At 38.6% G+C, this 17256-nt stretch overlaps 2 protein-coding genes across 7 annotated transcripts in view; one reads left to right on the top strand and one right to left on the bottom strand.

Moving 5' to 3' along the window:
- The window catches only part of ALMS1 (ALMS1 centrosome and basal body associated protein), a 220770-nt gene that overhangs the window by 18626 nt on the left and 184888 nt on the right, over nt 1-17256 (top strand). For 5 of the 6 annotated variants that reach the window (XM_050754358.1, XM_050754352.1, XM_050754355.1 and 2 more), the window contains exon 2: nt 9815-9940. The exons of the other annotated variant lie outside the window; for it this stretch is intronic. In XM_050754358.1, coding sequence (XP_050610315.1) covers nt 9815-9940 — 126 coding nt within the window. The remainder of the gene's footprint in view (nt 1-9814; nt 9941-17256) is intronic. 6 annotated transcript variants of the gene reach the window in all.
- Nucleotides 1-17256, bottom strand: part of SFXN5 (sideroflexin 5) — a 616301-nt gene that overhangs the window by 470048 nt on the left and 128997 nt on the right. The window lies entirely within an intron of this gene.

Here is a 17256-nt window from a genome sequence, read left to right as displayed (position 1 = left end):
ATGGTGAGAGCAAAAGCCAGGGAGCAAGGGAGGAGGTGCCACTCTTTTAAACAACCAGGTCTTCTGTGAACTTAGTGTGAGAGCTCACTTACCACTAAGGGAATGGTGTTAAACTAATCATGAAGGATCTACCCCCATGATCCAGTCTCCTTGTACCACATCCCACCTCCAACACTGGGGATTACATTTCAATATGAGATTTGGAAGGGACACATATCCAAACCATATCAGAGAGGGAATCTTTGCCTTGTTCTTGATCTTAGAGGGAAAGCTTCAAGTTTCATTAGGTATGATATTAGTTGTAGGATTTTTTATAGGTACTCTATATCAAGTTGAGAATATTCTCCTGTATTCCTACTTTAATGAGAATTTTTATTGTGAAGAGGTTGTCAAATGTTTTTTCTGCATCTATTATATGATCATGTAGTTTTTCTTCTGAAGCTTGTCAATGTGATGGATTATATTAATTGATTTTTTTTTTTTTTTTGAGACAGGGTCTGGCTTTGTCACCCAGGCTAAAGTGCAGTGGTGCGATCTTGGTTCATTGCAACCTCTGCCTCCAAGGCTCAAGCCATCCTCCTACTTCAGCCTCCTGAGTAACTGGGACCACAGGCATGTGCCATCACACCAGGCTGATTTTTGTATTTTTTTTAGAGACGGGGGTCTCACTTTATTGCCCAGGCTGGTCTCGAACTCCTGAGCTCAAGTGATCTGCTCACTTTGGCCTCTCAAAGTGCTGGAATTACAGGTGGGAGCCACTGTGCCCAGCCTTAACTGATTTTTGAATGTTAAATCAAGTTTGCATACGTGGGATAAATCCACTTGGTCATAATGTACAATACTTTTGTACATTGTTAAATCTGATTTGCTAATATTTTGCTGAGAATTTTTACGTTGATGTTCATGAGAGATAATGGTCTGTAGCTTTCTTTTTTTGTAATGTGTTTGTCTGGTATTGGCAGTAGGATAATACAGACCTCATAGAATGATTAAGAAGTATTCTCTCTGAGTCTGTCTTCTGAGAGATTTTAGAGAACTGGTACAATTTCCTCCTTCAGGGTTTGGTAACATTACCAGTGAACCTGTCTGGGTTTGCTGCTTTGTGTTTTAGAAGGCTATTAATTAATGAGTCAGTGTTTTTAATAGATATAGGCCTATTCATTTTGTCTATTTTTTGTGTCAGATTTGACAGATTGTCTCTTTTCTTTTTATTTATTTATTTATTTATTTATTTATTTATTTTTATTGAGACAGAGTCTCGCTCTGTTGCCCAGGCTGGAGTGCAGTGGCGCAATCTCAGCTCACTGCAAGCTCTGCCCTCCCGGTTCACACCATTCTCCTGCCTCAGCCTCCCGTGTAGCTGGGACTATAGGCGCCCGCTACCGCACCCGGCTAATTTTTTCTATTTTTAGTAGAGATGGGGTTTCACTGTGTTAGCCAGGATGGTCTCAATCTCCTGACCTCGTGATCCGCCTGTCTCGGTCTCCCAAAGTGCTGGGATTACAGGCGTGAGCCACTGCGCCTGGCCCAAATTGTCTCTTTTAAGAAATCATTTATTTTATCTTGGCTTTCAAATTTGTGGGCATAGAGTTGTTTATAGTGTTCCTTTATTATCCTTTTAATGTCCATGGGATCTGTTGTGATATCTTCTCTTTCTTTTTTTTTTGAGACAGACTTGCTGTGTCACCCAGGCTGGAGTGCAGTGGTGCAGTCTCCCTCACTGCAACCTCTGCTTCCTGGGTTCAAGTGATTCTTGTGCCTCATCCACCTCAGTGGCTGGGATTACAGGTGTGTGCCACTATGACCAGCTAATTTTTGCATTTTTAGTAGATTTAGGGTTTCACCACATTGTCCAGGCTGGTCTCAAACTCCTGGCTTCAAGTGATCTGCCCACCCTGGCCTCCCAAAGTGCTGGGATAACAGGAGTGAGCCACCATGCCTGGCCTCATTTTTGATGTTTATAATTTGCATCCTTTATCTTGTTTTATTAGCCTGGCTAGAGGTTTATTGATTTTACTGATCTTTTCAAAAGAACCAGCATTTAAGCTTTCACTGATTTTCTCTTTGTTTGCTGTTCTCAATTTCATTGATTTCTGCTCTACTTTTTATTTATTTTCTTCTCCTCACTTTAGGTATGATTTCTTCTTCTTTTTCTAGTTTCCTAAGTTGGAAGCTTTGATAATCGATTTCAGATTTTTTCCCTAATATATACATTCAGTCTTATAAATTTCCCAGTAAGCACTGCTTTTGCTGCATCATGAATTTTGATAAGTTGTATTCTTACTTTTATTTAGTTAAAATATTTTAAAATTTCTTTTGAGAGTTCTTCTTTGACTCACATGCTATTTAGAAATACGTTGTTTAATCTCTTAAGTATGTTGGGATTTTCCAGCTATTTTTCTGTTATTGATTTCTAGCTTATTTTTTCCTTTATTGTATATATTTATACATCATGATGTTTTGATATACATATACTTAGTGAAATGGTTGCCATAGTCAAGCAAGTTAACATATTCATTATTTCACATAGTTGCTGCCCTTTTTTTGGTTGCAAGAGCATCTAAATTCCTTTTAGCAAGAATCCTAAATATAATACAATATTATTAACTATAGTGCTTATATTTTACATTGAATTGCTAAACTTGCTTGTCCATCATACCTGCAACTTTGAATCCTCTGACCTACATCTCCCCATTTCTTCCCCTGTTCCTCACTTCTACTTCTTTGTACTTGACTAAAAAATAGATTTCATGTATAAGTGAGATCATGCAGTATTTTTCTATCTTCCAGGTTTATTCATGTGACAAATGGCAGGATCACCTTCCTTTTAAAGGTTGAATAATATTCCTCCCCTTTCCCCTTCCCCTCCCCGTGTGTATGTGTGTGTATGTGTGTGAGTGTGAGTGTATGTGTGTGTATCTCATAGTGTATTCATCAAAGGATACTTTAGTTGTGTTCATAGCTATTGTGGTAATGCGCAGTGAACACGGGAATGCAGGTATCTGTATGAGGTGGTGGTTTCATTTTCTTTAGGTTTTTCCCAGAAATGGAATTGCTAGGTCATACAGTAGTACTTTTCTTTCCTTCTTTTTTTTTTTTTTTTTAAAGACAGAATCTCGCTCTGTTGCTCAGGCTGGAGTGCAGTGGTGCGTTCTCAACTCACTGCAACCTCCGCCTCCCGAATTCAAGTGATTCTTGTGTCTCAGCCTCCTGAGTAGCAGGGGTTACAGTTGTGCACTACCCTGCCTGGTTGATTTTTGTATTTTTTTTTTTTTTTTTGAGACGGAGTCTCGCTCTGTCGCCCAGGCTGGAGTGCAGTGGCCCGATCTCGGCTCACTGCAAGCTCCGCCTCCCAGGTTCACGCCATTCTCCTGCCTCAGCCTCCCGAGTAGCTGGGACTACAGGCGCCCACAACCGCGCCCGGCTAATTTTTTGTATTTTTAGTAGAGACGGGGTTTCACCGTGGTCTCGATCTCCTGACCTTGTGATCCGCCCGCCTCGGCCTCCCAAAGTGCTGGGATTACAGGCGTGAGCCACCGCGCCCGGCCGATTTTTGTGTTTTTAATAGAGGCGGGGTTTCGCCATGTTGGCCAAGCTGGTCTCAAACTCCTGACCTCAAGTGATCCGCCCATGTTGGCCTCCCAGAGTGTTGGGATTAAAGGCGTGAGCCAGCATGCCCAGTGGTAATTCTATTTTTAATTACTTTAGAAAACTTTACACTGTTTTCCGCAGTTGCTGCACTGGTTTACATTGCCACCAACCGTGTACAAGGGTTCTCTTTTTTCCACACCCTTGCCAACACTTATCTCTTGAATCTTTTTGTTTTTTAAATAATAGCCATTCTAACAAGTGTGAGATGATATTTCATTATGGTTTTAATTTGCATTTCCCTGATGATAGTAATGTTGAGCATCTTTTCCTATACTGGTTGGCCATTTTTCTTTTCTTTTTTTTCTGTTTTGGAGAAATGTTTATTCAGGTCCTTTGCCCATTCTAAAATTAGGTTATTTGTTTTTCTTCTACTGAGTTGCACGAGTTCTTTATATGTTGTGGAAATTGACTCCTTATCAGATATTATATGGTTTGCAGATATTTTCTCCTCATCTGTAGTAGACTGTCATTTCATTTTGTTGTTTACTTAGATTTGAAACTCTTTAGCTTGATTTAGTTCCATTTACCTATTTTTGCTTTAGTAGCCTGAGCTTTTGTTGTGATATCCAAAAAAAAAAAAACATTGCCAAGACAAATGTCAAGGAGCTTTTCCCATATATTTTCTTCTGGGAGTTTTATGGTTTTAAGTCTTCATGTTGAGTTCTTTAATCAACTTTGAGTTGATTTTTGCTGATGGTGTAAGGTAAAGGTCCAGTTTCATTCTTTTGCATGTGGAAATTTAATTTTCTCAGCACCATTATTTGAAGAGACCTTCTATTCCCTATTGTGTCTTCTTGGTGCCCTTGTCAGAAATTAGCGAATCATATATGCTTGGGTTTATTTTTCTCTCTCTATTCTGTTCCACTGGTTTACATGTCTGTTTTTTATTCCAGTACCACACTGTTTGGGTTACTATAACTTTGTAATATAATTTGAAACCAGGAAGTGTACTTCCTCCAACTTTGTTTTTGTCTTACAGAATTACTTTGGCTCTTTAGAGTCTTTTGTGGTTCTATATGAATTTTAGATTTTTTTTTCTATTTTTGTGAAAAATGCCATTGGAATTTTCATAAGGATTGCATTGACTTTGTGTTGCTTTGGCTAGTACATACATTTTAACATTATTAATTATTTCAGTCCATGAACATGGAATATCTCTGTTTATTTGTGTCCTTAATTTCTTTCATTAGTTTTGCAGTTTTCAGTGGATAGATCTGTTGCCTTCTTGGTTACATTTATTTCTAAGTCTTTTTATTTTGTTTTTTGGTGCTATCATAAGTGGGATGGTTTTCTTGATTTCTTTTTCATATAAGTAGCTATTTGTGTACAGAAGTGCAACTGATTTTCATATATTGAGTTTGTATCCTGCGACTTTACTGGGTTTATTCTTTTTTTTTTTTTTTTTTTTTGAGACAGAGTCTCACTCTGTTGCCCAGGCTGGAGTGCGGTGGCTCGATCCCTGCTCACTGCAACCTCCACCTCCTGGGTTCAAGTGATTCTCCTGCCTCAGCTTCCCAAGTAGCTAGGACTACAGGTGCGCTGCCACACCTGGCTAATGTTTGTATTTTAGCAGAGATGGGGTTTCGCCATTGTTGGTCAGGGTGGTCTCAAACTCCTGACCTCAAGTGATCCACCCACTTTGGCCTCCCAAAGTGCTGGGATTACAGGCGTGAGCCACTGTGCCCAGCCTGTTTATTCTAACAGTGTCGATTTTGGAGTCTTGTGGGGGGTTTTCAGTATATAGGACTTTTTTCCTTTCAATTTATATTTCTTTTTCTTGCCTAATTGCTTTAGTAGGATTTCCAATACTGTGTTGAGTAGAAGAAGGGTGAGAGCAAGCATCTTTGTCTTGTTTCTGATCTTAGAGGAAAAGTTTTCGGTTTTTCACCATTGAGTATGATATGAGCTGTGGGACATATAGCTTTTATTATGTTGAGGTAGTTTTCTTCTGTTTGTAGTCTGTTGACTTTTTTTTTTTTTTAATAATGAAAGGGTGTTGAATTTTGTGAAGTGCTATTTCTGTTTCATTTGAAATGATCATGTGGTTTTGTCCTTCCATTAATGTGGTGTATTACGTTGATCAATTTTTGTATGTTGAACCATCCTTGTATTCCAAGAATTCTACTTGGTCATAGTGTGTAATCCTTTTAATGTATGCTGAATTCTTATTGGTACTATTTTGTTGAGGATTTTTACATCAATATTCATCAGGGATATTGGTTTATAGTCTTCTAATGTCTTTGTCTGACTTTGGTATTAGGGTAATGCTGGCCTCATAGAATGATTCGGAAGTGTTCCCTCCTCTGCAATTTTTTGGGATTGTTTCAGGAGGATTGGTGTTAATTCTTCTTTAAATGTATGGTAGAATTCTCCAGTGAAGCTAGCTTTCTTGTCCTGGGCTTTTTTTTTTTTTTTGGAGACAGGGTCTTTCTTTGTCACCCAGGCTGGAGTGCAGTGTTGCAATCTTAGCTCACTGCAACCTCTGCCCTCCAGGCTCAAGCAATCCTCCCACCTCAGCCTCCTAAGTAGCTGGTACCACAGGCAAGCACCACCATGTCCAGCTATTTTCTTTGTATCTTTAGCAGAGACGGGATCTCACCATGTTGCCCAGGCTGGTTTCTAACTCCTGAGCTCAAGCGTTTCTCCTGCCTTGGCCTTCCAAAGTACTGGATTACAGGTGTGAGCCACTGCGCGTGGCCATGGGCTTTTCTTTGTTGGGAGGTTTTGGATTATTGATTCAATTTCCTTGTTACTGGTCTGTTGAGATTTTCTTATTTTTTCATGTTACTCAGTCTTGGTAGGCTGTATATTTCTAGGAATTGATCTGTTTCTTCTAGGCTGTCCAATTAGTTGGAGTACAGTTGTTCATAGTATTCTCCTATAATCCTTTTTATTTCTATGGCATTGGTTGTCATGTCGTCACCTCTTTCATTTCTGATTTTAGTTATTTGAGGCATTTCTTTTTCTTAGTCAGTCTAGCTAAAGGTTTGTCAGTTTTGTTGATATTTTCAAATAACTATTGGTTTTCTTGATTTTTTCCTACTGTTTTTCTATTCTCTTTTCTTTATCTCTGCTCTAATCTTTTTTATTTTTTTCCTTCTAATCACTTTGGGTTTAGTTTCTTTTTCTAGTTCTTCAAGGTGTAATGTTAGATTGTTTACATGAATTTTTTTTTTTAATATAGACATTTACAACTGTAGATTACCTTCTTAGTCCTACTTTTGCTACATTCCATAAGCTTTGGCATTTTGTGCTTTCATTTTTGTCGTAATGTATTTTCTTACTTCCTTTGTTACTTCTTCCTTGACCCGTTGTCTTTTTAAGAGTTTGTTGTTTAATTTCTACAAATTTCTTGATTTTCCACTTTTCTTTCTGCAGCTACCTTCTAGTTTCATTCTGTTGTGATCAGAAAAGATACCTAATACTTTGTGGCCTAACATGTGGCATATCCTGGGGAATATTTCATGTGCACTTGAGAAGAATGTATATTGTGCTGTTGTTGGGTGGAATGTTCTGTATATGTATGTTAGGTCCAATTGGTCTGTAGTGCTGTTCAGGTCTTTTCTTTCCTTATTGATCTCATTGTTCTATCCATCATGGAAAGTTGGTTATTGAAGTCTGTCACTGTTTTTGGAGAGCTCCCTTCAATTTTATCAATGTTTGCTTTAAGTATTTAGAAGCTCCAATGTTTGATACATATATAATTACTCTATCTTATTTGTGCATTGACCCCATAATGTTCTTCTTTGTCTATAGTATCAGTTTTCTTTAAAAATTTATTTTGTCTGATATTAGTATAGCCACCACTGCTCTCTTTTGGTTACCATTTGCATGGAATATCTTTTTGAATCTTTTTACTTAGAGGCTGTGTGTGTCTTTAGTTCCAAAGTGTCTTTTAAAGGGCAGCATATAGTTGGGTCCTGTTTTTTAATCCTATGGATTTTTTTTTTTTTGGTAATTTCTTTGTCCTTTCATAGCTTGTTTTTCATTTCCTCCCCTTCTACCTTTCTTTGTGTTTAGTCAATTTTTTTGGTAGGGATATATTTTGATTCTCTTATTTCCTTTTGTGTATATTCTATAGCTATTTTCTTTGTCGTTACCATGAGAATATCATAAAACTTAGGAGGATAACAACCTGTTTAAACTAGTAACAACTTCACTTCAATCACATATAAAAACTCTAGTCCTTTATAGCTTTGCCCCCCAACCTCCACCTCCCAAGTTCAAGTGATTCTCCTGCCTTAGTCTTCCAAGTAGCTGGGACTTGTAGTCTTCCAAGTAGTCAGGCCACCATGCCTGACTAATGTTTACGTTTTTAGCAGAGATGGGGTTTCGCCATTGTTGGCCAGGCTGGTCTCAAACTCCTGACCTCAAGTGATCTACTTGCCTTGCCTCCCAAAGTGCTGGATTACAGGCATGAGCTTGTACTCGGCCAAAGTATTAGTACCCTGTTAACAACATTTTACTAGTGTCACAAGTAACATGTTTATATTTTGTTTAATCATTAACATACTTTCTTAGTTTGTTTTCTCTTGCTTATAACAATACTTGAAACTGGGTAGTTTATTTTAAAAAGTTATGGAGGCTGAGAAATCCAAGGTCAAGGGTGAGGGCCTGATGAGGGCCTTCTTGCTGGTGGGGACTCTGCAGAATCCTGAGGTGGTGCAGGGCACATGGTGAGGGGGTTGGCCATGCTAGCTCAGGTCTGTCTTTCTCTTCGTATAAAGCTACCAGTCCACTCTCATGATAAGCCATTAATCCATTAATCCATCAAGTCATTGAGCCGTTCAAATCTGCCCTCATGATTAATTCGTTCATGAGAGCCCAGATCCCTCATGACCCAATCACCTCTGAAAGGTTCCACCCCTCAATACTGCCATGTTGTGGATTAAGTTTTAACATGAGTTTTAGAGGGGACAGATACTCAAATCATAGCATGTAGATTTATAGTTAATTTTTATGTTTTGTCTTTTAAATCCTACAAAAAAATTAAGGTGGAGTTACTCACCAGAATTAAAATAATATGTTTTTATATTTGCCCATATATTTACTTTTACCAGAGAACTTTATATTTTCCTGTGATTAAAGTTACTATCTAGCATCCTTTAATTTCAACTTGAAGGGCTGCCATTAGCATTTCTTCCAGGTGAGGTCTAGTGGTAATGAACTCTCTCAGCTTTTGTTTATCTGTGAATGTTTTAATTTTCCCTTTTACAGGTGCATGCCATCACGCCTGGCTAATTTTTGTACTTTTAGTAGAGATGGGGTTTTGCCGTGTTGGCCAGGCTGGTCTGGAACTCCTGATCTCAGGTGATCCTCCTGCCTCGGCCTCCCAAAGTGCTGGGATTACAGTGTAAGCCACTGCGCACCTTGTATCTTTCTTTATCTCTTGGAGGATCTGAGATACTATTTTAAAGTCCTTTGGAAGTATAGTTTGTAATCTAATTTTTAGTAAGAGGGTTATTTTGTTTTCTCTTTGTGTGCATTCTTCTCTACCTGCGCGCTTTTGTGGTTGTTTCTGCTTTGTCCCTAATGGCTGCTTCTTTAGAAGGAAATCTTATATTGGAAACTCTGGGTTCTTATTCTTCAGGGATATTGGGAAAAATCTCAAGAACCAATCCCTGAACCAGTGGGTGGCTTGACCAGGTCATTTTTGTTTTATTGCCTGTAATCTGTCCATTTGTGTTCCTTCAGCCTTAGGCTATTATCACAACTTTTATTGCCTTCTTTCACTAGTAGGAGAGTGCTGCTCCAAACCCTTACTTCACAAAATGATCCTGACTTTTGTTCCCACTTCCTGTGCTATGAGTTGATTTCAATCCCTATTATTGGGGTTGAGTTTTAACTGTCTCAACCAGTAAGATTTAAAAATAGACAACTTGCTTGTTTCTGTTTGCTTCTTTTACCTCTGTGGGTAAAGGAAGTTAAGGAGCTGCTGTGGTTTATGCAAAAGTATATTGTGTCCTAACTGAGTAACCTTAAGTCCCTGTTTCCTTATTTTTAAGTAAGGATAATAGCTTGTATAATGGTTGTGAAATCAAAATGTCATATATGTGAAAGGGCTTCATGAACTGGGAAATATGGCCTAAATATTAGTTTATTTTTGTTGTATAATCATAGTGATTGTGTTATTACTCTATTTAAGTCTGCTTTTGATTTTCAGATTGTTCCATTGACCTGTCATGTATGGCAACAGATATTATATCAAGGCAATAGTAGAACACAAATTTCTGATACTAATGTGGTCTGTTTGGAAACAACAGCTCAGCAGGGTTCTGGGGATGATCAGGTATGTCTTCTGTAACTGGCTAACTTTTAATTTTTTTGATAAACAGCACAAGAAATTCTGATTTAGCTATGAAGAATGGAAAGAAATAAATTAATATTCATGAATATTCTGTTTTGTTTTCTTTTCTGTCTTTTTTTTTTTTTTTAAGACAGGGTCTCACTCTGTCACCCAGGCTGGAATGCAGTGGCATGATCATAACTTACTGCACCCTCCAACTTCTGGGATCAAGTGATCCTCCTGCCTCAGCCTCTTTAGTTACAGACATATACCATCAAACTCACCTAATTATTTTTTTTTACATTTTTTATAGATGGAGTCTCACTTTGTTGCCTAGGCTGGTCTTGAGCTCTTGGCCTCAAATGATCCTTCACCTTGGCCTCCCAAAGTGCTAGGATTACAGAAGTGAGCTACCACTCTCGGCCAAATATTCTATTTTTCTAATAGATTGTTGTAAACTTTATGTATATGTAGAAGAGCAGTTCACTTTTTTTGAAGGCAGATCTCAGGACTTTTATTTTTATTTTTATTTTAAAATTTGTTTATAGAGATGGGGGCTCTCTATGTTTACTGGGCTGGTCTCGCATTCCTGGCCTCAAGTGATCCTCTCGCCTTGGCCTCCTAAAGCTATTGAGATTACAGGCATGAGCCACTGTGCGTGGCCTCAGGACTCTTTATATTCTTCACAGGTATTCTTAAGAGCTTTTGTTTATGTGGATTATCTATATAGATATTTAGCATACAAGAAATTAAAACATTTAAAAATATTTATTTTAAAATTTATTTTGAAAGAACAAACCTATTACATATTACCAAAAGTAGTATATTTTAAAGTAAAAAATGACTATTTTCCAAAACAAAAAAATTAGTTGGAAGAATAGCATTGTTTAAATTCTGGCTTACTAGAACTCAGTTGGTGTGTTACTCAGGGTTCTCCAGGGAAACAGAACCAATAGGATGGAGATAGATACATCTGTCTATCTATTTACATCTGTCTATATATATATCTTTATTGATATTTATTATAAGGAATTGGCTTATATGATCATGAAGACTGAGAGGTCCCAAGATCTGCAAGCTGGAGCCCCAGGAGGGCTGGTGGTATAGATCCAATTCAAGTCTAAAGGCTTGAGAACGAGGAAAGCCAGTGGTGTAAGTTTTGATCTGAATCTGAAGGTAGAATACCCTCCAGCTGGAAGACCATCAGGCAGAGAGAGCACATTCTCTCTTGCTCAGCCTTTTGTTCTATTTAGGCCTTCAAGGTACTGGATCAGGCCTTCCCACATTGGAGAGGGTAACCTGCTTTACTTAGTTTCCAGGTTCAAATGTTAATCTCAGGCCGGGCACGGTGGCTCAAGCCTGTAATCCCAGCCCTTTGGGAGGCCGCGACAGGCGGATCACGAGGTCAGGAGATCGAGACCATCCTGGCTAACACGGTGAAACCCCGTCTTTACTAAAAAATACAAAAAAACTAGCTGGGCGAGGTGGCGGGCGCCTGTAGTCCCAGCTACACGGGAGGCTGAGGCAGGAGAATGGTGTAAACCCGGGAGGCGGAACTTGCAGTTAGCCAAGATCCGGGCACTACACTCCAGCCTGGGCGACAGAGTGAGACTCCATCTCAAAAAAACAAAAAAAAAAAACAAATGTTAATCTCATTCATACACACTTCACAGGCCAGGAACAGTAGCTAATGCCTGTAATCCCAGCACTTTGGGAGGCTGAGGTGGGTGGATCACCTGAGGTCGGGAGTTCAAGACCAGCCTGGCCAACATAGTGAAACCCTGTCTTTACTAAAAATACAAAAATTAGCCAGGCGTGGTCGTACACACCTGTAATCTCAGCTACTTGGGAGGCTGAGGCAAGAGAATCGCTTGAACCCAGGAGGTGGAGGTTGCAGTGAGCTGAGATTATGCCACTGCACTCCAGCCTGGGTGACAGAGCGAGACTCAGTCTCAAAAAAAAAAAAAAAAAAAAACATAAAAAACCAGACACACTCCTCACAGACATATCCAAAATTATGTTTAACCATGTATCTGGACATTCCATGATCCAGTCAATTCGATACATAAATTACCTATCATAGCTGGATTCTCAGTCTGCTCTGCATTTCGTTTGTTGGGATGTATTGTTTTGGTTGAAGTATATGAAGACAGTCTGGCCTTACATAGATGAAAAAGGAGTTAGGGAAAGGAGGCTGCCATTCAGTCCCTGAAAGGGTATCAGTGACCCTCAGGGATTTTTGGACCACACTTTGAGAAGCACTTTTCTAGAACATAGTTATAAACTTTGAAGAAATGGAACAGTCATGAGCAGATAGGAAAAAAGCTCATATAGAGTTATTGGAGGAAAAATGTAGTGTTACTAATAATGGTTAAATATCTAAGGTTGATTAATAACTTGAGTATCAGATTTCTTCTGTTACTTTCAATTTTCTTTAAATTGCAGTGATTATATGTTAGATGCAAGATATAGAGGAAGGGAGATACACTATCACTGAGGGAAAGTAGTTAAGATAATCCCTGAGCATAAAAAGCATAGTACCTGGGGCCATTAAATGGAAGAGGATTGTTTTGGGTTGAATTGTGCCCTCCCAAATTATATGTTGAAGTCCTAATCCCTACCTCAGAATGTGACCTTATTGGTGATTGCAGGTGTAATTATTTAAGATCACACTGGAGTAGGGTTTGCTCTTAATCCAATCTGCCTGGTGTCCTTATGAAAGAGGAAAGCACCATGTGAGGAGAAAAACATACAAAGATAAGATGGCCATGTGAAGATGGAGGCAGAAATTGGAATTTTGCTGCCACATCCAGGGAATGCCTGGGGCTTCCAGAAGGTAGAAGTAGCAAGGAAGGACCTTCCCCTAGGGGCTTCAGAGGGAGCATGACCCTGCCAACACCTTGATTTCAGACTTCTGGCCTCCAGAACTGCGAGATAATAAATTTCTCTTGTTTTTTTTTTTTTTTTTTTTTTTTTGAGACGGAGACTCGCTTTGTCGCCCAGGCTGGAGTGCAGTGGCCGGATCTCAGCTCACTGCAAGCTCCGCCTCCCGGGTTTACGCCATTCTCCTGCCTCAGCCTCCCGAGTAGCTGGGACTACAGGTGCCCACCACCTCGCCTGGCTAGTTTTTTGTATTTTTAGTAGAGACGGGGTTTCACCATATTAGCCAGGATGGTGTCGATCTCCTGACCTCGTGATCCGCCCGTCTCGGCCTCCCAAAGTGCTGGGATTACAGGCTTGAGCCACCGCGCCCGGCCAAATTTCTCTTGTTTTAAGCCACCTAGTTTGTGTCACTTTGTTATAGCAGCCCTAGGAAACATAACGGGATGTATTTCTAAATAATATTCTCTGAGGGCATATTTTTGGTGGAGCACAGTCCAAAAATTGATGTCTTCCTTTTTTTCCTGTTTCATAAAATACGAACCATGATGGACCCTACAGCATTTCATTTCATCCTCTATGCCTGGGTTCCTCAGAATAGCTGGAACATTATGCCGCTTTCTAGTTCACTTCCTTCTTTTCTCCTTCTTGTACTATTGTTGTTCATCTTTGTTACTGTCATCTGAGTTACGTTTATTTATTCATAGAAAACTGGCTCTTGCTACATTGTCTTTGTCTCTTTTATTGGTTTCTTTCACTTCAACATACATTTCCCATTCAGTGCCTGAAGTTCTCAGATATTTCATCTAACCTCCAGCAATCTTTACTTCCATATCTCCTTCCAGTCTTCTGCTACCTGTACGTAGTTACTCATTCCATGATCACAGTCTAGACCTTGTCATCACCAGCTACCTTACTACAAATGTCTTGTCCTCTGTTCCCTTCCAGCTACTGCTTCGGTCAATATTTTGCTCCCTGTTACAGTGAAATTTTTAAGAGTTGTCTATACATTAAATATCCTATCCTAATTTTTAAAAAGTCAGGTTTATTGGGGGTATAAGTTAAATATATCAAAATTTACTGTTTTAGGTGTACAGTTTGTCAAGTGAGCTTTGACATACGTATACTATCATGCAGCCACCACCACATTTGAGATAGACAACATTGCCTTCACAAAAAGGAACTTCACAAAAAGTTCCTGTGTGTCCCTTTGTAGTCAGTCACTTCCCCAATTCCTAGTCGCTGCAACTACTTATCCAATTTCTTTCTCTTTAGTTTTACCTTTTCAGAATAACATAGTGTATAGACTTTTGAATCTGACTTCTTTCACTTGGCTTAGCTTTTGAGATTTATCCATGTTGTTGCATGTATCAATAATTTGTCCACTTTAATTTTTATTACTGAGTAGTATTCTGTTTGGGTATAGGTTTTTCGGTGGACATATTGCCTTATTTCTCTTGGCAAATACCTAGGAATGGCCAGACGCGGTGGCTTGCGCCTGTAATCCCAGCACTTTGGGAGGCTGAGGTGGGTGGATCACTTGAGGTCAGGAATTTGAGACCAGCCTGGCCAATATGATGTAGTAGAAACTCCGTCTCTACTAAAAGTATAAAAGTTAGCCAGGTGTGGTAGCACATGTCTGTAATCCCAGCTACTCGGGAGGCTGAGGCAGGAGAATCACTTGAACCCGGGAGGCAGAGGTTGCAGTGAGTCAAGATGGTGCCAGTGCACTCCGTTCTGGGTGACAGAATGAGACTGTATCTCAAAAACAAAAAACAAAAACAACCCCTAGGAATGGGTTTGTTGAGTGATAAGGCAATTGTATGTTTAACTCTATAAGAAAGTACCAAACTGTTTTTCCAAAGTGGCTGTACCATTTTGTATCCCAGTAGTATATGAGAGTTCTGGTTGCCCTGCATTCTTGGCAGCTGTTGGTATCATCAGTTTTTTCTTCTTTCTTTTTTTAATTTTAGACACTCTAGAAGGTGTATTATGGTGTTTCACTGTGATTTTAACATGCATTTCTCTAATGACTAATGATATTTATCATCTTTTTGTGTGCTTATTTGCACCCTCATGTTTCTTCTTCAGTGAGAGATCTGTTAAAATCTCTTCTTGATTTTTTTTTTTTTTTTTTGAGACGGAGTCTCGCTCTATCGCCCAGGCTGGAGTGCAGTGGCCGGATCTCGGCTCACTGCAAGCTCCGCCTCCCGGGTTTACGCCATTCTCCTGCCTCAGCCTCCCGAGTAGCCGGGACTACAGGCGCCCGCCACCTCGCCCGGCTAGTTTTTTGTATTTTTTAGTAGAGACGGGGTTTCACTGTGTTAGCCAGGATGGTCTCGATTTCCTGACCTCGTGATCCGCCAGTCTCGGCCTCCCAAAGTGCTGGGATTACAGGCTTCAGCCACCGCGCCCGGCCTCTTCCTGATTTTTTATGGCTGGTTTGTTTCATTTTTTGAGCTTTGGGGGTTCTTTATAGCTCCAGATGCAACTCCTTTATCAGTTATTTCTTTTGCAAAGACAGTCTGTGGCATGTTTTTGTATTCTCCTGTCTTTGAAAGACAGAAGTTTTAATTTTGATGAAACTTGTTTATTGAATTTTTTTTCCTTTTGTAGTTTGTACGTCTTGTGTACTATCTGAGAAATCTTGACCTAATCCTATGTCAGTGAGACTTTTCTTCTATGTTTTCTTCTAGACCAGGGTTTCTCAGCCTTGGCACTATTGACATTTTGGGTTGCATAATTCTTCATTGTAGGGGGCTGTCCTGTGTATCCTAAGATGTTTAACAGCATTCCTGGCCTCTTCCCACTAGATACCAGTAATAGTTCCCCAAGTTGTAACCATCCAGAATGTTTTCTGACATTGCCAAATGTTCCATAGTTGAAGGGAGACGTGTGTCAAAATCTCTCCCAACTGAGAACTGCTTTTTCAGAAGTTTTATAGTTTTAGGTTTTACATTTATGTCTAAGATCCATTTTGAGTTGGTTTTTGTATATGGTGTGAAGGAAGCATTCAAGCTGTATTTTCTTACATACAAATATGTAATTGTTATTCCAGCACCATTTGCTATATTTTTTCCAGTGGATTTCTTGATATCTTTGTAAATAAATTAATTGACCTTATATATGTGGGTCTATTTCTGCACACTATTCCATTGATTTACATATGTATCCTCATGCCAATATTACACTCTTAGTAACTATACTGTCTTAAAATCATACTGTCTAAAAACTATACTGTCTAAAAACTTGTGTGAGTTTTCTCACTTTGTTCCTCTTTTTAAGAATTGATTATTTTAGATCTTGGAATTTCTATATAAATTTTAGAATTAGCTTACCCAATTTATATTTTAAAGCCTGCTGGAATTTTTTATTAAGATTTCATTGAGTCTATAAATCAATTTAAAGATAATTTTGACATCTTAATAATATTGAATTTTCTAATCCATAAACATGACAGTTCTTTTAGTTTATTATTTCTCTTTAATGTCTTCATCAATGTTTTGCTGTCTTCAGTGTGCCAATCTTACACGTTTTGTTAGACTTACTGGTAGTTTTAGAAATTTCTATTTCCTATTATTCATTATGAGTGTATAGAAGTATAATTGACTTTTTGTATTGACCTTGTGTCCTATGACCTTGCTAATCTCACTTACTAGTTTTAGTAGCTTTTTAAAAAATATATATTCTTTAGGAGTTTCTATGCAGAGTTGTATCAACTGTGTTTTGTTTTTTCCTTTTAAATAGATTTGTCATTTCTTTTTTCCTTTTTTTTTTTTTTTTTTTTTTTTTTTTTTTTTTTTTTTTTTTTTGCTTTATTACACTGGCTAGGATCTGCCTGTTCTTCTACTTGATCTACTTTGTGTTCTGGCCCCAACCATTTGAAAGCAAGTAGTATCACCAGCAATATTTATGTAGCTGAATACAGTGAATACTTTTCTGTCCTCATCTTAGGTATAATAAATAGCATTTGACACTATTATTAATCATTACATAACTTCTTTAAGTTATTTCCTTTCTTGGGTTCTCCTGGTTTTCTTTCTACTCATCTGGCTGTTCTCTCTCAGTATCCTTTGCTGCTTTGTCTTCCTTTGTTAAACCTTAGAATCAGAATTTGTAAGCTGTGGACTCAAATGTGGTTTGCAGAAACCAATTTTTTTTTTTTTTTTTTTTGCACAATGTTTTAACACTTTTGAAATAGAATACTTTAAAGTGAACAAGCAGTGCATAGTTAGCCACAAATCCCATTACTCTCCAATTCCAGGATGGATTACTCCATTTGTCTTACCCTCATGCCCCTATACACATTGAGTTTTTAACCTCTGCTTGAAACGTTGGAATGTTTGTGGTCTCATCCAGATCCAGGACTTTAAATACATCTGTATACTGATAAATCCCAAAGATGTATCTCAAACTTTTACTTCTCCTGCAAAATTTGT

Source organism: Macaca thibetana, chromosome 13, assembly GCF_024542745.1.
Source record: "Macaca thibetana thibetana isolate TM-01 chromosome 13, ASM2454274v1, whole genome shotgun sequence".
Lineage (NCBI taxonomy): Eukaryota > Metazoa > Chordata > Mammalia > Primates > Cercopithecidae > Macaca > Macaca thibetana.
Note: the sequence above shows the minus strand (reverse complement) of the source record. Positions and strands in the feature narration are given on the sequence as shown.